Genomic DNA, 27,902 nt, shown 5'->3' with positions numbered 1-27,902 from the left:
GGGAGGGGCCGGGGGCGGGCCGGCGGCTCCGCAGCGGCGAGGGGTCTGCGGCGCGCCCCGGGCGGGGGTCCGGGCGGTGCGGCCGTCCCGCCCGCCCCCTCCGGCCGGCGCCCCCTCCCCCCTTGCGGCGGCGGCGGCGGCGGGGCTCTGGCGGCGGGCGGCGCGGAGGGCGGAGCTCGGCGGCGGCTCGGGAGGGAGGGCGGGAGGCGGGAGGGAGGCGGCCCCGCGGCACCGCGCCCCCTCCCCCGGCCCTCCCCCCACCATGGCGCGGAGCGAGGCGGCGGCGGCGGGGCCGGGCCCGGGGCCCCCCCGGGCTGGGTGAGCGCGGCCCGCAGCGGCCCGGGAGGCGGCGGGCGGGGGCGCCGGTGGCGGCGCGGGTGTGAGCGCGCGAGCGTGCGAGTGTGTCCGCGGCGCTGCGGCGGGCCCGGCGTGCGCTCGCGCGGCCCTGAGTGTGCCCGGCGCCGGCGTGTGCGGCGCCCTGCTTGTGTGGCCATCCGGGTGTGTGCTGGGTGTCGAGCCGAGGTGCTGTGTCCGGCCGCGCGCGTGTGCCCCCCGAGTGCCTGCCCCTGCGGCTGTGTGTCTGGGGGGCTGTCGCGCGCCCATCGCAGGGGCTGTGTGCAGGTGTGTGTGCGTGGGTTGTGTGCCCAGGTGTGGGTCCCCCGCCCCCCCTCCAGCGAGTGTGCGCGGGGCTGGCTGCGTTGGGTGTTTGTGTCCAGCTTGGATGTCCATCCTAGGGTTTGTGTAGCCGGGTGTGCCCGTTCGGGTGTCCATCTGTGGTGTGTGTGTGTGTGTGTGTGCGTGTGTGTGTGTGTGTGTCTGCGGGTTGTATGTCTCCGAGGGTGTGTGTCTGTGCGTCCATGTCAGGTTCCCGGCCGGGGCTGGGGCTCATTCCTTGTGGGTCCAGGCCTCTGTGTGGGTTTGGGGGAGGGGAGTTTGCCGCTCCCTGGGTCCATGTCAGCTGGGGGGTCCTCGGCGGTCCTTGGGGGAGACGGCCATGTCTTCCCCTTCCCGGTGACTGGGGGGGGATGGGCGGCCGGTAGGTGGACAGATGGAGGGATGAGAGGCCGAGGGATGGACAGATGGGCCTAGGGGAGGGGCACAGACCCGGCCCTTCCCCACCCACCCCACCCCACCCCCCCACCCGACCAGATCCCTGGCAGATGGGGCCGGAGTTGCCGGCATACAGATGGCCAGGCCGGGGGACCTTTGGGCTGCCAGTGGGAGGACAGCCTTGTAGCCGGGCTCTAGGACTCAGCCCCCCAACCCTTGAGACTCCACCTGCTGAACTCTGACCTCAGGCCTGGCTTGTGCCTCCGTTGGGGGGGTGGGATGTGCTGGGAGGGAAGGATGTTAGGATTTCTTTGGCCTGGGAAGTAGGTGGGGTGCGGGTACCTCAGAGCTAGGAGGGACGTGTGTTCATGACTGTGTGTGAGTGTGAATCTATGCCTATCTGTTGCCTATGCTACTGTGGTTCAGTATTTTATGTGCATGTTGGAAGTGTGTAAATCCCTCACAGGGCTGTTGTGTGAGCATGTGTCTGGAATGAGTGAACATCCCAGAATGTCTGTGCAAGGTGCATCTTTCTGTGCCTGTGTGCTTGTTTGAGTGTGTATCAGTTTTGTGTGTCTGTGTATGCTTGTAGTTCTGTGTATGTATGTGAGGTGTGTATCAGCCAGCGTGTATGTTTGTGCATCTGTTGGTGTGGGAATGTATCAGTTTTGTGACCATGCATCATGGGGATATGTGAAGTTGTATGAGTGTGTATGAGTGTGTTTGGGCATTTAAGAGAATGTACCTGTGTATCACTTGTATGTGCAAGTGAGTATATGTTATATGTGTGTGCCCCTGTGTGTTGGCTAGTGTGCAAGCATATATCTGTTATAGGTGCACGTATCTGGTTGTCTGCAAGGGGGCACATGGCTTCCTCTGTTGTATGTGTACATGAGTATGTATGAATGTGCAAAGGAAAGTCAGTGTTGTACATATGTGGTTGTGGCCGCAGGTGTGTCCACCTTGAGGGTGTGTGTCTCTGTTGTGAGTCCATTTATGTGTCAGTGTTGGTCTCTGGGGATTGGGGTTATATAGGTTCAAACATATGTGCAGGGCAATATGCACCCATGTGCCTGTCTCTCTGGCACAAGGCTGACCTCAGTTCTTGGCCCAGTGAGATTGGGGCCTGTGTGGTGTGACCTGTGGTATGCTGGGGTCCATCCGAGAGTCCAAGGACACAAGTGTGTCCACGCACCAGGCCAAGGGCCCACGGAGGGTGGGCGCACACACCATGCTGGTGTGTCCATGGAAATCCAGATGGAGAGAATTGTATTGTGGGTCCATGTGGGTTTTGGCATGTCTACATGTGTTGGTATGACAGTGGTGTAATGGTGAGGATGGGGACCTCTGGTTCTTTCCTATCCTCCATACCACTCAGCTCTTTAAAGTTGGGGGACTGGGATGTGAACCCTGGAAGGAAGAGGCTGGGCGCCTTCAATCCTGGATCTGGAGGAGGAGCAGCTGGGAGGCCAGATTCCTGAGCCTTGAGAAAGGAAGAAAGCAAGAGTTGGACTCTGGAGTTTGAAGAAGGAAGAGTCTGGGGTTGCAGACACCACAGTCTTGAGGGAGGAGGGGGCTGGAGTCTGGCCTGGCAAGCCCACAGAGGACAAAGGGTTAAAGTCCTGGACTCCTAGGTTTGGAGGGTGAACAGTCCTGAGGCCCAGACTCCCTGGATTCCAGAAATGACTCGCCGAGTCTGTCTGAGACTATACAGAGTCTGCAGCAGGAGGGTGGAGAGAATGATCACACCAGGGACTTCCGTGGCTGAGATGGTCTCTGAGGCAGGTCTTCAGAGAGGAGCCCGAAGGATGCTAATGGGGTCATTTTATTCCTTTGCAGGTACCGGCCCAGGCCCTGACTCCCCGCAGAGAGGTGAGTGGGGTCCTTCAGGCTGGGGAGAGAGATGTGGAGTGATTGGGCCTGTTCTGAGCCAGCTGAAGGCCTGGAGCCCTGCCTGGTATGGATTTCAGGGCAGGGTATGGCAGTGTCCAAGGGGTGGGAGTGGGGGGAATCTTAGGGGGGACAGTGACAACAAGGTCACGAGCATGGTTGGGTCAGGGCTGGTGGGAGAGCCAGGGCGTGGGTGGTAGTGGGAGTTTCAGGCCTGGAGGCATCTCCTCTCTGGATGGGTACGGTCACTGGGACAGGGAAGCCTTGTGATGACATCGGAAAAGGGTACAGAGAGTCTGACAACATGAAGTGACCCCCTGCATTTGGAGAGTGGCATAAACACAGTTTACCATTTTGTGTGTGTGCGTGTGTGCACATGTGCGTGCGTACGGGAAGATCTCCTGGTCGCCTGACCTGCTGGTGGCTGAGAGAGAGCCAGAGAAAATGATAAATAATAATAATAATAATGGCTGCTAATATTTACACAGGGTTTACTCTGACAGGAACTATTCTAAATATGTTATACTGTGTTATCTCTGAATACTTCCAACAACCCCATGAAGTAGGTGCTATCATTATCCCCATTTTACAGATGAGTACACCGAGGCACACAGAGGGGAAGTCACTGGATTCAAGTGGCCTCAGCAGGGAACTGGGGTATGAGCCTGACCAGTCAGGTCCCGGCTCTTCCTTGCGATGCTACGCTGCCTCTCAATAAACACCAGCTAGTTCCATTGATGTTATTATTCCTTCAACTTGAGCCCCACCCCAGCGGTGGGAGGCAAAACCACGTACTTGTGTTTCATAGGTTGGGGTTCCGAGCCTTAGAGACCCCACAGCCAAGCAGGTGCAGAGCTGGGCCTCCTAGCTCAGGAGCTCCGCTGCTCAGGCCAAGGTTTTCTGACTCAGATGGAGCGGTCTCCCAGGTGGAGCACAAGACAAATTAAAGGGGGGCGCTCAGAGATGGTGGGATGCCCTGACTCTGCCTCTTATGCTCGCTCCAGCCCCGGCACTGGCTCTCCATCTCTATCTCTTTCTGGCTTCGTCTTGGTCTCTCTCTGTAATGTCTTAGGACATCCTGCCTCCTCTGGCTCCCTCTTCCTCTCTTCCTCTCTTGATCTCAGTGCCCTTCTCTGTATGTCTCCTCTATTAGCTCCTCAGTTTGCCTTGGCTTCAGGCTGGCTCCTTGCCTGTGCACCTTCCTTTCACTCTTTCTCTTTTCCTTTTCTTTCCTTTCCGTTTACGTATTTACAGACTTACTTATTTATGTAAGTGCTCAGTGCAATGTGGGGCTCAAACTCACTGCGCCGAGATCAAGAGTCCCATGTTCTACCGACATGAGCCTGCCAGGCGCCCCTCAGATTCTTCCTTTTTTTGTGCCTTTGTCTCTCTTTTTCTCTCATTCTGTCTGTTTCTGCCACTCCATTCTACCCCTCTCCCCGCCCCCCACTTGTCTCTCCCTGTCTCTTCACCTCTCTCTCTGACTCTCTTGGTCCAGCTACCTATAGGCTAGGGGATCCAGGGCCACAGCAGGCCACAGCCCCAAACTGCAGATTCCTAGGAGGTGGGCCAGCAGGGACTGGGTACGGGGTGGGGTGAAAGCAGTTTCAGGGACGCCCCCTTCCCATCCTTTCTTCTTCACCCCCCCCACCCACCCCGTGTTGTGATGGGAGCTGACATGTCGTGGGCTGCAGGCGCCGCAGGGGAATCCCCGCCGGAAGGTTTTGCCTGGAGCAGAGGCATAGCGTGAGTGTGTGAGAGTGTGTGAGTGTGTGTGAGTGTGGGCATGTATGGGGCCCTGTATGTGCCCACTGATGTGAGCATGAAAGCCTGCCTGCTGCTTGGGAGCTTACCAGGGCCCTGGACAAAGGTTCAGAGAAGGACTTCCCAAGGCTGAGCAGGAAAATGTGTTTTTCTCATCCCCTCCTACCTTCACATTCCCTCTGCCACTCCCAGGGGTGTGTGTGGGGGGGTGGTTACCCTTAACATTTATTGAATATTTTTACTCTGTGGAAGGCCCTGTGCTCAGTGGCCCCATGAATGAGCTCACTGAACCCTTGCAACAACCCACCGAAGATGGTATGATTATCATCCCATTTTACAAATCAGGAAATTATGGCCTTGTTTAGGGGAAATCATTAGTTTGGGGTCACAGAGCTAGCAAGGGGGGAGCCAGGACTTGAACCTGAGTCTGTTTGATTTCAGAGCACTTATTCTTAATAATAGTGCACACTTCTATGCCTGGCACACATCGGATACTTGATGATCACGGTGAAAATAATTACTGGCATATTGGACACATTTTATGCACCAGGCACGGTTCTAAGTACATTATGCTCATTAATCCATTTAATCCTCACAGAGGTAAGGCCTGTTTTTCTCTCCATTTTACAGATGAAGAAACCGAGATTCAGAGAGGTTCAGACACTTGCCCGAGGTCACACAGCTAGTAAGTGTCAGAGCTGGAATTTGAACCCAGGGACTATGGCTTTGAAATCTATGACCTTAAACCCTAGTCAGCTGTGATTTTTCAAATATTTAGTGAGTACTGGAAGGCCCAGGTTGGGCCAGGTGTCACCCCTCTGGTTGGGAAATCATGAGAGGTCTGGGCCTCCTAGAAGAGCATCAGAATAAAGATTAGGACACTCAGAGGTGGGGCAGTGTCATTTACCAACCAGCCCGGAAATACTGTCTGTTAGCAATAAGGGGATGCCAGCTGATGATGGGTCCTGCCACCATGCAGCCCGGGAAGTCAGGGAGGGAGGGAGGGACCTGGGTCTGACTCCTAGCAGGACCCAAGTCCTGCGCCGGTGGGGTAACCGTCTCCTGTCTCCTTCCCTTGCAGGTCTCGCGCCCCACCCCTCCCGCCTTCCCCCTGCACCATGGCTCCGGGCCCCTTCTCCTCGGCGCTCCTCTCGCCGCCGCCCGCTGCCCTGCCCTTTCTGCTGCTGCTCTGGGCTGGGGCGTCTCGTGGTCAGCCCTGCCCCGGCCGCTGCATCTGCCAGAACGTGGCGCCCACGCTGACCATGCTCTGCGCCAAGACGGGCTTGCTCTTCGTGCCGCCGGCCATCGACCGGCGCGTGGTGGAGCTGCGGCTCACTGACAACTTCATCGCGGCGGTCCGCCGCAGAGACTTCGCCAACATGACCAGCCTGGTGCACCTCACCCTGTCCCGTAACACCATCGGCCAGGTGGCCGCCGGCGCCTTCGCCGACCTCCGCGCCCTCCGCGCCCTGCACCTCGACAGCAACCGACTGGCCGAGGTGCGCGGCGACCAGCTCCGCGGCTTGGGCAACCTCCGCCACCTGATCCTCGGCAACAACCAGATCCGCCGGGTGGAGTCAGCCGCCTTCGATGCCTTCCTGTCCACGGTGGAGGACCTGGATCTGTCCTACAACAACCTCGAGGCCCTGCCCTGGGAGGCCGTGGGCCAGATGGTGAACCTGAACACCCTCACGCTCGACCACAATCTCATCGACCACATCGCGGAAGGTACCTTCGTGCAGCTGCACAAACTGGTTCGCCTGGACATGACCTCCAACCGCCTCCATAAACTGCCCCCTGATGGGCTCTTCCTGAGGTCCCAGGGCTCGGGGCCCAAGCCGCCCACACCGCTCACGGTCAGCTTCGGCGGCAACCCCCTGCACTGCAACTGTGAGTTGCTCTGGCTGCGGCGCCTGACCCGGGAGGACGACCTGGAGACGTGCGCCACCCCGGAGCACCTCACCGATCGCTATTTCTGGTCCATCCCGGAGGAGGAGTTCCTGTGTGAACCCCCGTTGATTACGCGGCAGGCGGGGGGCCGGGCCCTGGTGGTGGAGGGCCAGGCGGTCAGCCTGCGGTGCCGCGCTGTGGGTGATCCGGAGCCGGTGGTGCACTGGGTAGCGCCCGATGGGCGGCTGCTGGGAAACTCGAGTCGGACCCGGGTGCGGGGGGACGGGACGCTGGAGGTAACCATCACTACCTTACGGGACAGTGGCACCTTCACTTGCATTGCCTCCAATGCCGCCGGGGAAGCCACAGCCCCCGTGGAGGTGTGCGTGGTGCCCCTGCCTCTGATGGCACCCCCGCCGGCCGCCCCACCGCCCCTCACCGAGCCCGGCTCCTCTGACATCGCCACGCCAGGCCGACCCGGTGCCAACGAATCGGCTGCTGAGCGCAGGCTCGTGGCGGCTGAGCTCACCTCGAACTCGGTGCTCATCCGCTGGCCAGCCCAGAGGCCTGTGCCCGGCATCCGCATGTACCAGGTCCAGTACAACAGCTCCGCGGATGACTCCCTTGTCTACAGGTGGGTGCTGCAGCCCCGGGACCCCCACCTATTCTAGGGGCCCTGTGCCTTACCGGCCCACTGCCCTTGGCCTTCTTGCTCAGCTGGGGTTCTCTAGATGGCCATGCAGAGTTGCCTTGGGCTCTCATTTGGCCTGTCTCCTTCTCTCTCATTATCTCCAGGGCTGGGCGCTGGAGTTATAATCCCAGCATGATGCCTGGACTCTAGGGTTCATGGTCTACATCACTGCTGGCCAAAGGTGTTTGATTGTGTACCTTGTTAGTTAAACATTTTGGAACACAAAATATATTCACACTTACATATTTATAGTTCTATTTCTATTTATAGATTATACACCAGTGTAACTCTATCAACCCATTGGGTGCATTCTGGAACAGAAAAACAAAAAGTATGAGAAGAACATATAAAAGATCATTTGCTCTTCCCCACTTTGTTGCAAAGCAGTGATGATATCTTCTCCCATTTTATAGACACCCATAAGTTATTTCCACCATCCACCGGTTAGAAGCCCTTGCCCTGGTGGGGATAGATCTGCATGATAGAGACCTTAAAAAGGGACTTTCTCCCATCATCTGTTATTCTCTTGCTTTTGCCTCTCTCTGTACCTTTTCTCCCTCCTTCCCTTATAGGAACTGAGCCCCTGCTCTGTGCTAGGCCCTCTGCTACCTCATTCGATCTACCCAACTCGGCCATGGTGCAGTGATGATCCCCCCTTCCCATTTTATAGACAGGGAAACTGAGACTCGATGGGGGAAAATCACTTGCTCAAGGTCACAGAGAAAGTGGTAGAGCCAGGATTCCAGGCCTTACTCTTCTCTTACTAATCCTGCCGTTTTGACATCGAACACGCATTTATTGAGCACCTAGTTTGCCGGGCAGTGATTAGAGGAGAAGGATAATACATTTCTGTGAATAACTCTTGGTTTCTGTGACTCTCCACCCCTGTTTTTCTTTTCTTTCATTCTTTGTGTTTCTAACCCTTGGTCATTATGTGGTAGAGTGGGAAGAGGTTCACAGACCCTCAGACCCTCCATGTATGCAGATGTTAGTGGCCCTCTGTCCCCAGCAGGGCAACAAACCCCTGGTCTCTTTCCTCTTAAGGCCATGGTTCCAGTCCTCGGTTCCCCACTGCAGATGCCTATGCTATGGTGCAGCAGGGGTTAACCTCCTCGCTGCTGCCATGGGCGGAGGTAACGTCCAACCAGAAGCTTGCTCTGCGCTTGCTTAGGTCTTGCAGCCAATTAGAGACATATGGGCTGAAGCTTTCTTAAGGAGCCAGCCTCTGTCCTTGAAAAGTGGGGAGCCCCTAGCAACTGGTCACTTTGGGGGAGCAAGAGGAATCCAAGGCTCTTTGGGAGGGGGGATGAGAGGAAGAGGAAAACTTACAGCTAGGGGACCAGGGTCGGATGGAATGGGGGGCACTGTGGGAAATGGCAGCCAGGGGGTGAGTTGGAAATGTGGGTGGGCCTTTATGAGGGGGTGGGGCCCTTACTTGAAATCTTTTGGTTGAAGGGTGGCTCTTGGTGGGCTTCAGGACCAGAGGTGGCAGAGGTGGCCTAGTTGGAGGGAATGTGAAGTTTCTGAGAGGTAAGAGGCCTGTGGAGATGGGGGTGTGGCCTCTCTCAGAAGATGGCACTCCTGCTACATGGTCCCAGGCCACTGAGGTGGCAGTGCTTGTCTCTGGTGACCCACTAAGAGTTTTGTAGGTGAGGAGGGCTTGTGAGGTTGAGTGCTGAGCATGCAAATTAATGTGGATGTGGCAGTCCTGGCTTAGCCAAGGCTGAAGGTGGCCAACAGCACAGAAGGGATGTGCCCAACAGAAAAGGGTCAAGGCCTAGTAGTGGGAATGGCCTTACAGATGGGGAAGAGTGCAATTGGCAGTAAAGTGTGAGGCACAGTAAGCATTACTGGCCAACACTGGGTGGGATGCAAGCTAATAATGATGAAATTATTTGGTGCCCGGTGTGTTAACTCATTCATACCTCACACTATCTCTATGATGTGTGTTAACTCATTCATACCTCACACTATCTCTATGATGAAGGAGTTCTTAATAGCTCCATTTTGGGGAAATGAGGCACACACAGAGAGGTTAAAAAACTTGCCTAAGGTCACAGAGCTAGCAGAGGGGAGACTCAAACACATGGTCCCAGACTTTGTCATCATAACCACTTCTTTACACTGTCCCTCACTGGAGGGCAGGGGCCTATACAAGAAAGGGGCATGCTTGCTTAGTTACATTTGACCCAATTACAGATGAAATTTACCCGGGGGGGGGGGGGGCATGATTTCATGACCTCTGGTGGTATAGGGCAGAGCATGCACACAGAGTGATTGATTGCAAAGAGTGGACATGGTCCTAGGCACAGTAAGGAAGCCATCCCTAGTAGACCGTGGGAGTGTGGCTTGGAAGCCATTGGTCAATCAAAAGGGGAGTGGCCGATAGCCATGGCCCCCTAGTGGGTGGGAATATGTAGTTAAGGGATTTAGTAATTGTCCTGGGAGATAGACACAGGTGGGACATGCAGATGAGGGGCGTGGCTTGTATCATAGTTTCCTGGAATGATGGGAATACATAGAAAAGAGGAACGACAAGAGCATCCATTGTCCCAATAGAAGACAGAGGGTGTGAGTTGACCTCAGCGCCCACTTGAGTGAGGATGGGACATACAGGAAACAGGAGGCAGCCTCTAGTCTCAGGGCCCCTTAAAGGGTGTTAATAGGTAGATTAGAGACCTTGAATGGAAGTTGTCCCAATAAAAGTGAGCCGCTGCTAGGAGGCATGTTCCTTGAGGGCAGGACTTAAAAGCCATAGCACTCCTCCTTTGCTGGGGACAGGATATGTAGATGAGGGAACAGGACGCAGATACTACCCAGTAGGTGACCAGACACCACAAGGAGTGGTTCGAGGGCTGGGCATGAAGAAGAGGGGCGTGGCCTGTAGCAGGGGTCCCGACTGGGATGGGGATTTGCTGCTTGAATGGCTGCTATTGTCCCATAGAGGGTGAAATGCCGGTGGGCACGCATGGTTTGGTCCCCACTGGTCCCCACGGGTGGGACATGCTAGCGAAGCGGTGCGGTTCGCAGTGGAGCTAACCCAGGGGTGATGCCGTTACTCCTACAGGATGATCCCATCCACCAGCCAGACCTTCCTGGTGAACGATCTGGCTGCAGGCCGCGCCTACGACCTCTGCGTGCTGGCTGTCTACGACGACGGGGCCACGGCACTGCCGGCCACGCGAGTGGTGGGCTGCGTGCAGTTTACCACCGCTGGGGACCCCGCGCCCTGCCGTCCCCTGAGGGCCCACTTCTTGGGTGGCACCATGATCATCGCCATCGGGGGCGTCATCGTCGCCTCGGTCCTCGTCTTCATCGTTCTGCTCATGATCCGCTATAAGGTCTACGGCGACGGGGACGGCCGCCGGGTCAAGGGTACCTCGCGGTCGCCACCACGGGTCAGCCACGTGTGCTCGCAGACCAACGGCGCAGGCGCACCGCAGGCCCCGCCCCCGCCGGCGCAGGACCGTTACGAGGCGCTGCGCGAGGTCGCGTCCCCTGCCGCCGCCGCCGCCGCCGCCGCCGCAGTGGCGGTCGAGGCCAAGGCCGCGGCGGCCGAGGCGGCTTCCGCGGAGCCGGAGACCATCCTGGGACGCTCCCTGGGCGGCTCGGCCACCTCGCTGTGCCTGCTGCCGTCTGAGGAAACCTCGGGGGAGGAGTGTCGGGCCGCGGCGGGCCCTCGCAGGAGCCGTTCCGGGGCCCTGGGGCCGCCGGCCTCGGCGCCCCCCACTCTAGCTCTGGTTCCCGGGGGCGCCCCGGCCCGGCCGAGGCCGCAGCAGCGCTACTCGTTCGACGGGGACTACGGGGCGCTCTTCCAGAGCCACAGTTACCCGCGCCGCGCCCGGCGGACAAAGCGCCACCGGTCCACGCCGCACCTGGACGGGGCCGGAGGGGGCGCGGCCGGGGAGGACGGAGACCTGGGGCTGGGCTCCGCCAGGGCACGCCTGGCCTTCACCAGCACCGAGTGGATGCTGGAGAGTACCGTGTGAGCGGCGGGCGCGCGCCGGGACGCCTGGGCGCCGCGGACAAACGCCCGGACGCCCGGACGCCGGGGCTGGACTGGGGCGACGGCGCGGCGCCCCGTCGTGGGACTGGAGGCGGAGACGCGGCCTCCCCCTCCCCGGAGGGGGCGGGGCTGCCTCGGCCGCGGCCCTTGGCCACGCCCCCGAGCCCGGGGGAGTTAGGGGCGGGCAGCCGGGCCCCCCTCCTCCACGGACTCCTCGCCCCTCCTGCCCCTCCCCCCGCGCGCTCGCGGACCTCGCTGGAGCCGGTGCCTTACACAGCGAAGCGCGGGGAGGGGCAGGGCCCCCCCGACACTGCAGCACTGAGACACGAGCCCCCTCCCCCCGCCCGGGACCCGGGGCGGGGGCGAGGGGCCCATTTCTTGTATCTGGCTGGACTAGATCTATTCTGTCCCGCGGCGGCCTCCAAAGCCCCCACCCCCACCCCGTTCACCTCCCTGGTCCTGTCGGGTCTGGCTTGGGGTCCCCCTTTCTCTGTTCCCTTTGTCTCTGTCCCGCCCTCTGTCGTCTTTGTCTCTGTCCTTCTCTGTTTGTCTCTTCTTTCTCTGTCCCATGTCTCTTCCCCCTCTGCCATATCTTGTCCAGTCTCCCTCTCTCTCCCGATTACCTCTTCCCACTACACATTCCCCCGGGCAGGTCCCACTGGAAGGACCAGACTCCCCTATTCCTTCCTCTTTCCCCAGGTAAATCCCCACATGAACAAAATCCAAAACCAAATCCACCCCCCTTCCCTGCCGGAGCCGGGACCCTCCGCCGCAGCAGAATTAAACTTTTTTCTGTGTCTGAGGCCGCTCTGCTGACCTCTGTGTGTGTCTGTGTGTCTTGGGGTGTGTGTGTGACCTGGATTACAGCATAAGGACTCAAGTGAGACTGAAGGGAGGATGGCTAGTTGGGACCAGGGAGACTCCCCATAGTTTCCTGTCCCGGGAGAGGCATAGAGGTGTGGAATAATAAAAATTAGCTAACATTTAGTGAGGGCTTACTATGTGCCAAGCACTCATTTAATCCTCTCAACAATGTTAAATGTCACCCTTAAATGTCAGTGCTGTTATCCCGTTTTGCAGATGAGGAAATGCCCAGAAAAGTAACTTGCCCAGGGTCATAGAATCCACGCGGAAGGGAGCAAAATGGGGATTTGAAAAGGCAGGCAGGCCGACTTCTGAGTCTGTGTTCTTTAACCACAGAATTCTGCGGAACAGCTGGTGGAAGTCCTTTCCACGCATGGGCATTGAGCTAAGCACAGCTCCTCTGCGGTTGGACAGCTAGCTGTTCGAAGTAGACCTGTTTGGTCCCATTTTACAGTTAGGAATCTGAACCAGGGAAAAGTAAAGTCACTTGCCCAAGGCCCCCAAGTGAAGAAATAGGGGAGCAGGCAGTTTGACTTCTTTTCCTCATTACTACACTATATGGCCTCTGGTGCCTGGAGGCTAGGGGATGGTCCCAAAGACCTTACTTAGCTAGGCATGGGTATCCAAAGTCAGCCTTGGGGAGGGGATGAGGGCAAATGCTCAGGGGCCACTGTCTGGGATCTGACTGCTGGAAGCACAGAGGATGGTGTGGGGAGGGGAGTTTCTCAGGTGAGGCTGAGGCTCGTGGCTGGAGAAGGGAGGGTGGGGTGCCCCAGCTCCTGGGGATGGGGAGGCCTGCAGTGAAAACTCCTTCCTGATCCTGGAGAAGGAGGAAGAAGGCTTCTTGCCAGCTAGGGGCCCCCTGAGGCCTGGGGAGGAGGAGAGAAAGACAGAAATAGAAACGGAGCAGGAGGGAGGGGGTTGGAACTGGGCAGACAGGGTGGGAGGCAGCAAGGACAGAGCACCAGAGACTCACCGGCCAGGAGGCTCCCTCACCCAGTGGCCCAGCCACACTTCTCTATCTCCATCATCACGACTCCTGGATACTGAGGGCTTCCCACACACCAGGCACTGTGCTCACTAACCCTCCCTGATGCAATTAGTATGCAACCCAGAACCCAGCAAAATGGAGTTACTTGGATAGTAAGCATGATTGCATTTATACTCTGCAACAGATACGTGTAGCGTGTGCAGCCACTTTTCTAGAGGAGGAAAGTAAAGTTTAGAGAGGTTAAGGAGTTTGCCCAAGATGACACAGCCACTAAATGGCAGAGCCATGATGGAAGAGTTTACTGCCTCCAAATACTGCACACCCCACCATCTGACTATATTGCTTCTGATTCGCCCAATAAAGCTTTATTGATCATGTATTGTGTCCCTGGCCCTGTGCAGGGGATACAACAGTGAACAGAATAGTTATATAAGAAACCCCTGCCCCATGGAGCTTATATTCCAGATGAGGATGACAGTAAACAAGCATGTAAATGTGTCTTGTGGTAAATAAGTGCCATGGAAAGAATGAAAACGGGATGGGGCAGGGACTGACTGGGGGGCCTACTTTAGGTTGGGGGTGGGGGGCTCAAGGAATGTGATGCTGGTGCTGAAAAAAAATCCCCTGTAGGAAGAGCCAGGGGAAAGCATTCCAGGCAAAGTAAATAGTATATGCAAAGGCCCTGAGGAAAGAGTGTGCTTGATGTTTTCGAGATAGGATGTCTGGACTGGAGCAAGTAGGGGGGTTGGGGGGGGGAGGGGAGGTGTTGCTAGAGGCAAGCAGGGAACAGATTCTGCACAGCCTTGTGGGCTGGAGTCAAGAGTCAAGATTTTATTATCAGAGCTATGAGAAGCCAATGGAGGGTTTTCTGTAGAGGTAGTACACGGTCTGATTTTCTGTGGATACTCCAGCTTTGGGGTGGGGTGTATGTGCCTTCAAAACAGAATCAGGAACCGCCACCTCAGGATTTGGTATGACCCGTTGACATGCTCAGAGCCAACATAGTCCCTGGTTCAGCCCTTTGGATAACATTCCTCCTGCCTTCCTTTACCTGTAACCCCTTCATTTGTAGAACAGTATTTTTCAATGCCAATGCCATGCTTGTTTTTAAAAACTGAGGGCTCTAAACCCAAGGAACAGGTACACTAGGTGAGAGAGGTATAGTATCACCCAAGGGGAATGTTTGAGTATCTCTATTGTGACTGGCCCCATGCTGGGCACTGAAGACTCAGAAGTAACCAAGAAAGACCCAGTCCCTGCCCTCCTGGAGCTGGGGACCATCGCAGCCCTATTGCTATGAGAAGTGAAGGAGACTGTGGGAGCCCAGAGGCTCAGGGACATGTATTAGTCAGAGTCTTTAGATAGCAAGTAACAGGAACTCAGCTTCCCTGGGTTAGACATAAAAAGTGGACATTGTTGGCTCATATATCTGGGAAGCAGACAATTAAGGGTAAAGCTACAAGGAATTTGGCCTTAGAGAATTGAGTCTGGAGCCCAGACTGGGCTCCAGACTCAATTCCACTCAAATACTTTTCTCACTCATTTCTCTTCTCTTGTTTCTCCCAGCTCAGATTCATCCTTTTCAACAACAGGTGGGGGGGGGGGGGCAGCCATTTACTTATAACTTTGATGCTTCCAGCACCATAGCCCAAAGGTAAAATGGCAAAACCTCCTTCAATCCTAAATGAGAAAAAAATCAGGGACGGGCTCTGATTGGCTTGACTGGAGTCATGTGCAGCCCCTGCACTGACTGTAGTATCCAAGGCAATGTAATGCTTTGATTGGCCAGGTGGGGGGCCATGTGTGTCTGCCTTGTGTCCCAGGAGGAGAAGGGGTTACTAAAATACTATTAGGTTGAACCACATGAAATCTCCAGTTTTGTAGGTTAGAAATGGCAGATCATTGGCAGTTTCATACAATCAAACCTAAATAGTCACCAGAAAAGTAGGACGGGAAAGCTCGTAGGCCTATAAAGGCAATAGGAACCCCAATGCACCATGCAGAAGGATTTCTGAACAAGGTGATATTAGTTGAGACATAAGGGATGAATGGGAACTGGCCAGGTGAAGACTTTGCGGTGGCAGGAGAGTAGTAGGACATGTCCCAGGTGCAGGGAACAGTTGATGCAGAAGCTATCATGAGGGGGGGCAAAGGGAGGGCTTGCCACTGTGCTCTGGAGATGGAGTGCTCTGATTGAGCAAATATGAGTTATGTGTTCAACCAAATGACAGAGTAGGAAAATGGGCTTAGGGATGCTTGGGTGGCTCAGTCGGCTAAGTGTCTGCCTTCAGTTCAGGTCATGATCTCAGGGTCCTGGGATCAAGCCCCACACAAGGGTTCCTTGCTCAGTGAGGGGGTTTACTTTTCCCTCTCCCTCTGCCCCTCTCCCTTCCCCCCACTTGTGTGCACTCTCTGTCTCTGTCTCTGTCTTTGTCTCAAATAAATAAAAATAAAATCCTTACAAAAAAAAGGAAAACAGGGTTATTCCCCAAAGGAAAATTGAGGAGCTTTGCCAGGAGAAGTGGAAGCTAAACAGACAAAATCAAAATACATCCAGTTCAAAAATTTTTCTTAGGCCTTGGCATCTCCAAGAAGCGATTTGCATCCTTAATTCCAGCATTCCTATTGAACAGGGCCCAATGCCAGAATTTAGATATTTCCTATATGATTCAAATGTTTATTATTAAATATATACATATTTAATAATGTATAGTAATGTAATAAATATATATAATTTAATAATGTAAGCTCTACACCCAGCATGGGGTTTGAACTCACGACCCTGAGATCAAGAGTCATATGCTTTACCAACTGAGCCAGCCAGGCACCCCATATTATCAAATATTAATTGACCACCGTCTCTAGGTTCTATGCTGGGTGTACAGAGATGGATTTGTGAGGATACATCTGGCTGCGAAAGACAGAAAACCCAATTAACATGACATTTGGTAATCTCATTTAACAAGAAGTCTAGAGTTAGGAGGTTTGGGGGTTTGGTGCAAGGGCTCATCGATATTGCCAAGGACCCAATTTCCTACTCTTTAGTTCTACGTTCCTTAGAAGAATAGCTTCATAGTCTAGGCTTGTTGCCTCTTGGTCACAAAATGGCCACCACAGCTCCAGATCTCACATTCTCATACTAGTGAACTAGGCAGGAAGGAAGGGAACACATGGAAGAGTTTTCACTGCATGAGGGAAGAAAAAAATTCTTTTTTAAAAATCTTTTTTTTTTTTTTTTTAATTTGTGAGAGACACACAGAGAGAGGCAGAGACAGAGGCAGAGAGAGAAGCAGGCTCCCTGTAGGGAGCCTGATCAGGGACTCAATCCCAGGACTCTGGGATCATGACCTAAGCCAAAGGCAGATGCTCAACCACTGAGCTACCCAGGTGCCCCAAAAATAATTCTAAAATAATAAGAGTAACAGGGGCATCTAGGTGGCTCAGTATGCTAAGTGTCTGCCTTCAGCTTAAATCATGGTCCCAGGATCCTGGGATTGAGCCCTGCACTGGGCTCCCTGCTTGGCAGGGAGCCTGCTTCTCCCTCTCCCCTGCTTGTGCTTTCTCTCTCTCAAATAATAAATAAGATCTTTAAAAAATAAAGCAATAAGCACATATATGGAGTTTAACCCATGCCAAGAACTGTTTTAAATTCCTTACATAAATTAACTAATTTAAGAAGCTCTTCAGTTGGATGGCCATCCCAAATTGCAAGGGAATCCTGAGAAACAGGTGTCAGGCAAAGGAGAAAGAAATTCATGCCATGGGCTGGGCAACTTCTATCTTTCTTGCCACTGATTTCTTTAGGCTTGGGAATGTGACTAAATTCTAGTCAATGAGACAAGCATGCACATCCAATAGGGAGTTTCTCTGGAAGTTTTTCTTTGCTTTTATTTTATTTATTATTTATTTATTTATGTATTTATTTTTATTAAAATTTTTTTAAAAAAATATTTTATTTTAGGGCAGCCTGGGTGTCTCAAAGCTTTAGCTCTGCCTTCGGCCCAGGGCGTGAACCTGGAGACCCGGGATCGAGTCTAAAGTCAGGCTCCCTGCATGGAGCCTGCTTCTCCCTCTGCCTGTGTCTCTGCTTCTCTCTGTCTCTCTCTGTGTCTCTCATGAAAAAATAAATAAAGTCTTAAAAAATAAAAAAAAATTAAAAAGATTTTATTTTATTCATTCATGACAGACACACTGAGAGGCAGAGACACAGGCAGAGGGAGAAGCAGGTTCCCTGCAGGGAGCCCGATGTGGGACTCGATCCCAGGACCCTAGGATCACGACCTGAGCCGAAGGCAGATGCTCAACCACTGAGCCAACCAGGTGTCCCTATTTTATTGGCTTAAAAAATATTTTATTTACTTATTTGAGAAAGAGAGAAAGAGTGCAGGCAAGCAGGGGGAGGGGCAGAGGGAGAGGGAGAGAAAGAATCCCAAGCAGACTCCGAGCAAAAGAGGATCCTGAGGCAGAGCTCGATCCCACAACCCCAAGATCACTACCTGAGCCAAAGTCAAGAGCCGGTAGTTAACTGACCGTGCCACCCAGGTGCCCTGGTTTTCGTTGCTTTTGAAAACTGTGTAAGAGGGGCACCTGGGTGACTTGTCCTCTTCAACTTCTTTCAAAATCATTTTCTTTTTTAAAGATTTTATTTATTCATGAGAGACACACAGAGAGAGGCAGAGGCAGAGGGAGAAGCAGGCTCCATGCAGGAGCCCGATGTGGGACTCGATCCCAGGACTCCAGGATCAGGCCCTAGGCTGAAGGCAGATGCTTAACCACTGAGCTACTCAGGCGTCCCAAGCACCCAAACTCTTGATTTGAGCTCAGGTAGTGATGTCTGGGTTGTGGGCGTGAGCTGGGCATTGGGATTCCCACTCAGCCAAGAGTTGACTTCTTTCCCTTTCCCTCTGCCCCTTCCCCCACTCACACTCTCTTTCCCTATCTCTGTATATAAATAAATAAATAACTCTTTAAGCAAAACAAAACTCTGGAAGGAGGATCAGGGTCCCAGACACTGGAGCAGAGGCAAGCTATTCACATTGAGCCTTGTCCAAATTCCTGACCCACAGAATCTATGAGCAGGATAAAATGGTTGTCCTTTTATTTATTTTTTATTTATTTATTTTTATTATTGTTATTTTTTTTGTTGTCCTTTTATTGCATTAAATCTGAGGTGGTTGGTTGTAACAGCTGGAGCTGTGGTTGCCATTTTGAGACCATGAGGCAGCCAGCATAAGAATCAGTCAACAGAAATAGGAAGAATTTGGTTTCAAATGCCATTATTTGGATAATGAATTAACCAGTTCTAGAACAGCCCGGCCTACTGACATTTTTTGTTATGTGTGATAATAAATTCATTTTTGCTTTACCCATTTGAGTTGGGTTTCTGATATTCATTATAGGATAAAGCATCTTGATTGATATAGACCTCCATCTGTCCTAGGTACCCATGGAGAAGAGCGATGTCCAGTTCACACAGGTAGGGATAGACAGAGAGGCATATAAGCATGTGCACACACGCACACAGAACTGCACACATATGAATTTGCCTTTATGCATCCGGTATCAGACTCAGGTTCAGGTAGACCCTCACTTAAATCTGTACACACACACAGTCACAGACGTCAGGTACACATATATATACACAGCCCGTTCTGCATTTTACTGACACCACCAAGACGCCAACACTCAGTCACAGACTCACAATTGTACACACACTCAAGAATTCACCTATCCCAGGGATACCTGGGTGGCTCAGTGGTTTGAGCACCTGCCTTTGACCCAGGGCGTGATCCTGGGGTCCTAGGATCAAGTCCCTCATCGGGCTCCCTGCATGGAGCCTGCTTCTCTCTCTGCCTGTGTCTCTGTCTCTCTCTGTTCCTCTCATGAATAAATAAAATCTTACAAAAAAAAAAAAAAAAAAGAATTCACCTATTCCAGAAGGTTCCAATTCCTAATGGTTCATATGCACACAAAAAAGTATAAAAGTAGAAAAACAAGGATTAGTTTTGGAGCTAGGTCAGTACTACAGCTCCATAAATAAGGGGTGAGAGGAAATAACTTAGGGTAGACCTGGGGTTTCATGCATAAATAAGGGGAGGGTCCTGGTCCTTAGACACACAGGTCTCCAACGGCGACACATTCCAGGTCCTTTTTGAGGAGGCGGAAGAGGTTGAAGAGAACAGAGGCTTCGAGGCAGCCTTGAGACTCCTGTGATAGGGGAACATGGTTGTCATTGCCTGTGCATCCACCCGTCCCTTACCCAGGGCCCAGGCATCCATCCCCCTCTCGAGTCACTCACCTTCTTTGAGGCCTCATGGAGCCGATACAGCCAGGGGTGGAGGCGGCCTCGGGGCCGGGGGCCTGCTGGGGGCTGAGCCTTGACCCGTGGGCTGAGGAGGGTGGTGTGTGAGGCAGGGCCTGGGATGGCGGGGTGAGGTCCCCTATGCCCAGAATCCACAGACAGGGCCCGGGTGCCCCGAGCACTCACACAGGCCTGGAGCTCGGAGTGGATGTGGCGCAGTGTGTGAAGGGGCTGGTCCAGGATGTCCCCCAAGGACCTGTCAGCCATGGTCTCCAGGACCTTCAGTGTCAAGGCCAGCTCAGCCTCCAAGGCCACAGGGCGCTCCCACACCTGAGGAGTGGTGACAAAGAACAGGAGAGGTGGAAAGGTGAGGAAGTATAGGCAAGAAGAAGGCCCCATTAAGTGGAGACAGGTTGGGGATGCCTGGGTGGCTCAGTGGTTGAGTGGCTGCCTTCGGCTCAGGGCATGATCCTAGGGTCCTAGGATCAAGTCCCGTATTGGACTCCCTGCAGGGAACCTGCTTCTCCCTCTGCCTGTGTCTCTGCCTCTCTCTCTGTGTCTTTCATGAATAAATAAATAAAATCTTAAAAAAGAATGGGACAGGTTGGGAGTGCAGGTGATATGTGACACAGAATGGGGACAGGTGATGGGTCAGGTGAAAGGGAGGCAGGAGGAGGGAAGGCGTGAGGAAGGATGCAGATGAAGGAATCAGGTGAGGTGGAAACCCAAGGCAAGACACAGGTGAAAGAGTGAAATGGGACAAGTGGAAGGTGGCTCAGGGGGTCACAGAAGTTTGAAAAGACAGGACAGGGAAGCATGAAATGAGATAGGTTAAGGAAGCAGGTGGAGGAGGACAGTTGGATGCATAGGTGAAGAAGGAAGGAGGCGTGGACTCTGGGAAAGATCCTTGGATGACAGATGATGGGGGGCACAGGTGAGAGTCAGTGGTGAGGAGGACAGGTGGGAGGGGAGAAGGAGTGAATCAGCATTGAGAGTAGACAGTGACAAGCCGGCCACGGCAAAGGACTTGGGTGGGAGATGGCCCCGGGAGAGAGAAGAGAAAAACAAGAAGCAATTAGGTAAGAGTGGAAGTAATGGGGGCACGTGAAAGAGATAGGGATGTGGGGAGAGGCAGAAAGGTGATAGAAAGGGCCCTAAGGGAGGGATAGGGTCAGGGGAGCAGTTGAGGAAGGACAGGGAGTGGGGCAGAGGACTGGCGAGTTGAGACTAGAAAGAGAGGGAGAGGAACAGGTGAGATTAAGGCGGTGAGGGGCCACTTAGGGAGCGAGGGAGAGGGGCCAGGTGAGGGTAAAGGTGACCTCACTTCCAGCTCACCTGTAGCTGTCTCAGGTCCCGGTTTCTAGGGAAGAGGCGGGAGTTGCAACTCCAGTTTTTTAGTGAATATTCCTAGAGAGTAAGAGCAGAGGTTAGCCCACAATGGGGGGGGGGGGGGGTGCTGGAGGCTAGCCCAGAGCAGCAGGGATGAAGGTTGGCCTTGCAGGAGGGCTTGGGTTTAATCCACAGCAGAAAGGACAGAGGTTACCCATAGCTGAGAAGCTAGAGGCTAGCCCACAGCAGGAGGATGGAGGTCGGCCCAGGCCCACAGTCCCAAGGCAGCAGCTGGTCCAAAGCAGGAGGAGTAGAGGTTAATCCATAACAATGGGGACTCACCAAAACATCCTTGGCCTTCTTGAAAGCCTCCAGCTCCCTTGGTGACAAAGATTTGAACCTGCCAATGTCACAGCCCCTCCAGGCTGTGGTGGGCTTGGAAGTGGGGACAGGGCCTGCTCTGGCCAAGCTCAGGCCTGCAGTCACTAGCACCAGCACCCATGCAAGGGCCATGGTCAGATGGTAACTCCTTCCCTGGCTGCATGGCTCTGCTTTTTAGCCAGGCTAAATGAGCAATCTTGGCTGATGTGTGTAAAGTGAAAAGGCAAATGAAATTGCGATTTTCACAATCACAGGTGTGGGTGGGGCCAGATGAGCCTGGAGCTGGCCTAAAAGGAAAGAGAAACTGAAATTCCAGCCCAGGAGTGATCTTAAGGAGTCTCAGACCTAGTTTAGGGGTTCCCAGAATTTGGGGAATCCACTGAATGAGGCCAAGGCAGGTAGGGGGATAGGAAGCCGTCACAGCAGGGCAGGGACTGGGGCAGGGCGTGTGCGGTGAGGCTGCTTGGATGCGAGAGAGGGAGCTTCCCCCCATCGGTTTAAGCTTGTTCTGGGAACTCATTTTATGCTCTGAACATTCCCGTGGGTTGTTAATTTTGTGGTTGTCCCCATTTTACCATCCAGAAAACTGAGGCACAGGAAGGAAGAAATGACCTGCCTGAGATCCCACAGCTGGGTCATGGCTGAGCTGCGTTATGAACGGAGTCTCGTCTGCTTTCCCCCATTCTATAAACAGCCAGAGGAGAAGACGGGAACCTTTGGGAGTCACAGCCAGCAGCTCTCCTGTCTCTCCTTCTGGGTAGGATGAAAGGGCAGGGAACTCCTCGTTTGCTGGGGGCCAGAGAACTTGCTAGGGACCGGAGGGGCTGCCTGGGGAGAAGGCAATGAGGAGGGCTTCCAGAAGGCAGACAGAGTCTGGTTGCCTTGTAAACTCACCCCCCAAGGTAATAATAATTGTGTAGCAGGTAGGGAATTGCTTTGATGTGCAGGCACTTCATATTTTTTCATTCCTTTATTTTTTTTCTTGGCCCTTAGGTGCAGAGAGTTATTAATCATACTCTTCAGATTATAACATAGAATCACAATTGGCCCATGAAAGACTCTCTAAGGTTCTCCCCCACCTTTCCCGTAGCCGTTCCTCACTCCCACCCCACCTACCCACAGGTACCCACTTTAATGCACTTGCTATATAGCTGCAAAGATGTATCTTTATAATTTCTGATTTTGTGTGTGTATATGTATTTCCAATCTATATAAATGGGATTGTGTTATAAATTTCCTTCTAACTCTTCCTTAAAAAAAAAAAATAGCAGTGTGTTTCTGAGGTCTCTCCAGATAGTGGTATACACCGAGTCCTCTGTAACTGCTACATTATATTGCATGGTGTGCCCACAGCCCTCTTACTTATCTACTGCCCCAGTGATGGACACTTAGGTTGTCTTTAGCTCCCCATCACCATAAGGCTCATACATATCCTCTTAGTGGGAGGTTTTCTAGGATATACCATAGCACCCCAGTTGGTGCCCCCCACCATATCCCATCAGCTCATTTTTTTTTTCACTCACTTGTAGATCTGGTGGGTAGCTCTTGAACACCTTGACAGCTTCTCACCTTGTATGTATGCCTGTAATCTTTCTTCTCCTTCTGCGGTCTTTCTCCTGCCCGCCAACAGAACAGACTGGAAGAGCCAGGATTAATTCTCCCAGGGGCAATCTTCTACCAGTGACAGTTGGGAGCTGGTGAATAAATATTTTTTCTTCCCTTTTCCTTAGTGGTTGATTCTAAGGTGTGTCCTGCATGACTCCTCAAGTGCCTGGAGGGTCCCGCCCAGTAGGAATGAGCTCTAGTTGCTCATAACAGTCACCCTTTCAGGGCTGGGACTAGCATGGGAAAACAGGGTGGCTGGGGGATCACTCTCAGTTTTAGGCAAATGCCCTGGTGCCTGGCTTGCCTCATAGTAGCCCAGACCCTGCACCATTTTTGGCTTTTTTCCCTTCAGTCCCAATTTCCTTGCTGACTTGTGTTTCCTGGGGATACCTCCCAGATAAACCCCCTGTCCCCTTGGATTAGGGCATGCTTTTGGGAGACTCCAAATTAAGACATATATTCAGAGTAGCATTTCTGGGGCACAGGGTATACCTGAACTTATATTGTCTGGTTGGCACTGTTCAATAGAACTTTCTGCAAGGTTGGATGTGTTCTGTCTGTGCTGTCCAATACAGTAACCACCAGCCACATGGAGCTATTTAGTGCTTAACATTTGGCTAGTGGGGTTTTCTTTCATTTTTCTTTAATTCATTAATTAAATTATTTTTTAAAGATCTTATTTATTTATTTGACAGAGAGCTCTCATGTGAGTGGGGGAGGGGAGAGGGAGAGGGAATCTCAAGCCGACCAGAGGGCAGAACCCAAGGCAGAGCTCCATCCCACGACCCCAAGATCACATCCTACGCCCAAATAAAGAGTCCAATGCTCAACTGACTAAGCCACGCAGGTGCCCCTCATTTTTCTTTAATTTAAATTGAGTTGTTGTTTGTGGCTGGTGACTACCACAATAAGCAGTGCAGTCCTAAATACTCATCCATTGCTTTCCCAAATAGTTGCAACTGCATCCCTCACTCCAGAAGTGCTCCAGAGTTCCAATATCCAGGCATTAATAGGACCTCCTCAACACTTGGCTCTGATCTAAATGATGAGGCCATGGACTTTGATTATGAGCCTGATGCAAAATAGATGAGAGTTATGACGTTGTAGGAAGAGTAAATTGCATGTGGAAACATTGTAAATACTTTGCAGTCAGAAGGAAGACTGCAATAGTTTTGACACAGGTCTTCAAAACCTTTGAAATGTTTCTGTTCCCTTCCCTTGAATCTGGGTTGGTCTTAGTAGCTCATGTATAGCCATAAGTGCTGCATGACCTCTGAGTCTAAGTCAAAAAAAGCCAGCTTGGTTGGTTTTCTTGAGACTCTCACTCAGGAGGAAGGCTAGCTGTCATGTGAGGATGACCACCTTGTGACCACTATGCTCCCAACTTCATTAGGCATCAACTGCCAGCCACGTGGATAAGCTATCTCAGACATCTAGCCTAGCTCTCAGTTCCCTGAAACTATGGTTGGGGCTCATCACCAGCAATCCCCACCCCATCAAGAGCCCTAACACCATTTTACAATAACTATATGACAGATTATTCAAAACTCTAAAAATTGTGATTGAGCCACTTTGCAAAGTGAGTGGTACTAGGGATGTGTAAACAGAGCTCTGATTATTGCCCCAGCAGTAACACATTTAAAAAGGAATTACAGGGGATCCCTGGGTGGCGCAGCGGTTTAGCACCTGCCTTTGGCCCAGGGCGCGATCCTGGAGACCCGGGATCGAATCCCACGTCAGGCTCCCGGTTCATGGAGCCTGCTTCTCCCTCTGTCTGTGTCTCTGCCTCTCTCTCTCTCTCTCTCTCTGTGACTATCATAAATAAATAAATAAATAAATAAAAATTAAAAAAAAAAAAGGAATTACACGGGCACCTGGGTAGCTCAGTTGGTTAATCATCTGCTTTCAGCTCAGGTCATGATCCCGGGATCATCCTGGGATGGAGTGCCACATTGGGCTTCTCTGCTGATCCCCCTGCTTGTGCTCTCTCTCTCTCTCTCTCTCTGTCAAATAAATAAATAAAATCTTAAAAAAATAAAAATAAAAAAGAATTGCAGTCTCACAATACCCTAAACATCCAGGGTACAAGAGAAAATAATTTATTATACTCAATATTTCAAAAATCAGGAAAATCTTAAATAGAATGGAAAAAGCCAATAAGTAGATGCTAACACCAGGATGATATAGATAATAAAATTTTCTGACAAGAATTTTAAAGTAATTTGTAAAAATGCTTCAAGGAGCACTCATGAACCCTCTTGAAAAAATTTATTATTATTTTTTTTTTCGAGAAAAAATTTAAAAGTACAGAGTCTTAGGAGCACCTGGGTGGCTCAGTCAGGTAAGCATCCAAATCTTAATTTTGGCTCAGGTCATGATCTCAGAGTTGTGAGATCAAGCCTCTTGTCAGGCTCAATGCTAGGCATGGAGCCTACTTAAGATTCTCTCCCTCTCTCCTTCTGCACCCCCCTCCAAAAAAATATAGTCTCAGAAAAAATTAGAAGAAAAATAGCTGGATGGAAAATTTATTTATTTATTTTTTAAAGATTTATTTATTTATATTTATGATAGACACAGAGAGAGAGAGAAAGAGGCAGAGGAGGGAGAAGCAGGCTCCTTGCCGGGGGCCTGACGTGGGACTCGATCCCGGGACTCCAGGATCGCGCCCTGGGCCAAAGGCAGGCGCCAAACCGCTGAGCCACCCAGGGATCCCCTGGATGGAAAATTTAGAACTGAAAATACAATAACTGAAATAAAACTCATTGGAAGAAGCTTATTCTTCTCCATGGAAGAATGGATATGAGAGGAAAAAGCTGGTGATCTGATAATAGCTCAATAGAAATGATCCACTCTGGAGCACCTTGGTCGCTCAGTTGGTTAAGCATCTGCCTTTAGCTCAGGTCATGATCTTAGAGTCCTGAGATCCAGCCCTGCACTGGGCTTCCCACTTACTGGGGAGTCTTCTTGAGATTCTCTTTCCCTCTCCTTCTGTCCCTCCCCCAGCTCGCACCTTCCCCCCACTCAAATAAGTAAAAATCTTTAAAAAGAAAAGAAAAGAAGTCATCCACTCTGAACAACAGGGAATAAATAGATCGAAGTCTACACAAAAGATAAGTAGATTTTTTTTAATTTAAAAGGTACCTCTTTAGACAAAAGGAGCTTCAGGGACTTTTGGGACAATAACAAAATATCTAATATTCACATCATTGAAGTTCCAGGAGGAGAACAGAGAGAAAAAAAAATTGGGGCACTTGGGTGGCTCAGCCGATTCAACATCTGCCTCCCGCTGGAGTCATGATCTCAGAGTCCTGGGATTGAGCCCAAATGGGGCTCCCTGCTCAGTGTGGAGTATGCTTCTCCCTCTCCCTCTGCTGCTGCCCCTGCTTGTGCATTCTCTCTCTCTCTCTTTCAAATAAATAAAATCTTAAAAAGTATATTTGAAGAAAGGGCAGGCCGGGTGGCTCAGTGGCTTAGCACTGCCTTCAGTCCAGGGCATGATCCCGGAGACCCGGGATTGAGTTCCATGTTGAGCTCCCTGCATGGAGCCTACTTCTCCCTCTGCCTGTGTCTCTGCCTCTCTCTCTCTCTCTCTCTCTCTCTGTCTCTCATTAATAAATAAAATCTTTAAAAAATATGTGTATATATATATATATATTTGAAGAAATAATGGCTGAAATATTGCATATTTGGTAACTACATAAACCTACAGATTCAAGAAGCTGAATAAATCCCAAATAGGATAAATGCAAAGAAAGCCACATCATAATCAAACTTCTGAAAACTAAGGACGAAGACTCTTGTTAGGAGCCAGCGTTCTGTTGCAGGAGCCACCGAGGAGCAGCAGCCACAGCTCTGCGCTACCCTATGGAGAGGGCCTCAACAACGCAAGCAAAGTGATTAAGAATATAAGCAAGCTGAGGCATAGCCACCGCCGCAGGCGCCCCACCAAGCACACCATGTTCATGCAGGATGTGATCTGAGAGGTGTATGGTTTCACCCATATGAGTGACGTTCCATGGAGCTGCGCAAGGTCTCCAAGGACAACTGTGTCTTAAGTTCTTCAAGAAAAGGGTGGAGACACACACCCATGCCGAGAGAAAAGAGAGAAGAAATGAGCAATGTCTGAGAAGCCACAAGGAAGGCAGCAATCCAGAAGGACTGAACCCCTCCCCTCTGTATATAATAAAGACTTTTTGGAATTTGAAAAAAGAAATAAAGAAAGGAACCAAAGAGAAATGACACATAACATTTTATAGGGCAACAGTTGTTGGACTGATGGTAGATTTCTCTTCAGAATCCATGGAGGCCAGGAGAAAGTGGAGGTTTTCATTAAAAAAAAAAAAAAAAAAAAAGTATTTATTTGAGAGAGAGAGAGCGCGCGCACAAGCCGGGGGGGCGGGGTGGACAGAGGGAGAAGCAGACTCCGGAACTGAGCAGGGAGTCTAATGCAGGGCTCAATCTCAGGATCCTGGAATCATGACCTGAGCCAAGATGCTTAACTGACTGAACCACCTAGCGCCCCAAGTGGCACATTTTTCAACTGCTGAAAGAAAAGAACTGTTAACACAGACTTCTTTATTTAGTGAAGATATTCTTTAGGAAAGAAGGTGAAATAAAGGCATTTTTAAGTGAAGTAAACCAGGAAAACTTGTTACCAGCAGACTTGTATTAAAAGAATTGTTGACATTCTTTAAACAGAAAGAAAATGAAAACCAAAGGAAACTTAGAATACCAGGAACGAAGAAAGGTGTATAGAATGGGTAAGTATGTAAGTAAATATAATAGACTATTCTCCTTGGAAGTTTTTAAAATAATGTTGAATGTTTGAAAGCAAAGTATTATACTACTGTCTGATGTTATTCTCAATGTATTTTAAGAGATATTTAAGATAGTTATGTATTAGTCTGTAAACTTATTCAGACTAATTATATATTAGTCTGTATAAAGCAGAGAGGGTAAAGGGACCTGAATAGTAATATTTCTGAATTTCATTTGAAGTGGTAAAATGTCAATAATAAAACATCATGATAAGTTATATTTATATGTATATTGAAATCCTAGAGCAACCACTAAAAAGCCTACACAAAGAGACATATGCAAAATCACCATTGATAAAACAAAACGAAACACTAAAAATTGC

The 27,902-nt window shown here is 51.6% G+C and overlaps 2 protein-coding genes and 1 pseudogene across 7 annotated transcripts; 2 read left to right on the top strand and 1 right to left on the bottom strand.

The window, feature by feature from the left end:
* Positions 1-171: 171 nt before the first annotated feature.
* On the top strand, positions 172-12,093 carry LRFN1 (leucine rich repeat and fibronectin type III domain containing 1). 6 transcript variants are annotated; one of them, XM_072752173.1, is made up of 5 exons: positions 172-318; positions 2,890-2,922; positions 5,335-5,389; positions 5,786-7,228; positions 10,353-12,093. In XM_072752173.1, the coding sequence occupies exons 4-5, from the start codon at positions 5,823-5,825 to the stop codon at positions 11,272-11,274; spliced, it is 2,328 nt and encodes a 775-aa protein (XP_072608274.1). In that variant the 5' UTR covers positions 172-318; positions 2,890-2,922; positions 5,335-5,389; positions 5,786-5,822; the 3' UTR covers positions 11,275-12,093. The 6 variants fall into 6 exon arrangements, with proteins under 6 accessions (XP_072608274.1, XP_072608250.1, XP_072608281.1 ...); XM_072752149.1 differs by having other exon boundaries at positions 2,890-3,007; XM_072752180.1 differs by lacking the exon at positions 172-318 and adding an exon at positions 358-522.
* A 5,115-nt stretch (positions 12,094-17,208) lies between these two features.
* On the bottom strand, positions 17,209-21,289 carry LOC112928300 (interferon lambda-1-like). The gene is made up of 6 exons (XM_026009924.2): positions 21,119-21,289; positions 20,783-20,854; positions 19,628-19,777; positions 19,445-19,522; positions 19,261-19,353; positions 17,209-17,755 (listed from the first exon to the last, which is right to left on the bottom strand). The coding sequence occupies exons 1-6, from the start codon at positions 21,287-21,289 to the stop codon at positions 17,654-17,656; spliced, it is 666 nt and encodes a 221-aa protein (XP_025865709.2). The 3' UTR covers positions 17,209-17,653.
* Positions 21,290-21,794: 505 nt separating this feature from the next.
* Positions 21,795-26,924, top strand: LOC112928301 (large ribosomal subunit protein eL36-like; annotated as a pseudogene).
* The last annotated feature ends 978 nt before the right edge of the window (positions 26,925-27,902 follow it).

Source organism: Vulpes vulpes, chromosome 1 (genome assembly GCF_048418805.1).
Source record: "Vulpes vulpes isolate BD-2025 chromosome 1, VulVul3, whole genome shotgun sequence".
In the NCBI taxonomy this organism is placed as follows: domain Eukaryota; kingdom Metazoa; phylum Chordata; class Mammalia; order Carnivora; family Canidae; genus Vulpes; species Vulpes vulpes.
Note: the sequence above shows the minus strand (reverse complement) of the source record. Positions and strands in the feature narration are given on the sequence as shown.

Coding starts and splice junctions, on each gene's coding strand:
- LRFN1 (XM_072752173.1), top strand. CDS start 5,823: ATGGCTCCGGGCCCCTTCTCCTCGGCGCTCCTCTCGCCGCCGCCCGCT. Junction 7,229..10,352: donor GATGACTCCCTTGTCTACAG/GTGGGTGCTGCA, acceptor TTACTCCTACAG/GATGATCCCATCCACCAGCC.
- LOC112928300 (XM_026009924.2), bottom strand. CDS start 21,289: ATGGCCCTTGCATGGGTGCTGGTGCTAGTGACTGCAGGCCTGAGCTTG. Junction 19,523..19,627: donor AGCTCCAGGCCTGTGTGAGT/GCTCGGGGCACC, acceptor CCACGGGTCAAG/GCTCAGCCCCCAGCAGGCCC. Junction 17,756..19,260: donor TCGCCGTTGGAGACCTGTGT/GTCTAAGGACCA, acceptor TTTTGAAAGAAG/TTGAAGAGGACAAGTCACCC.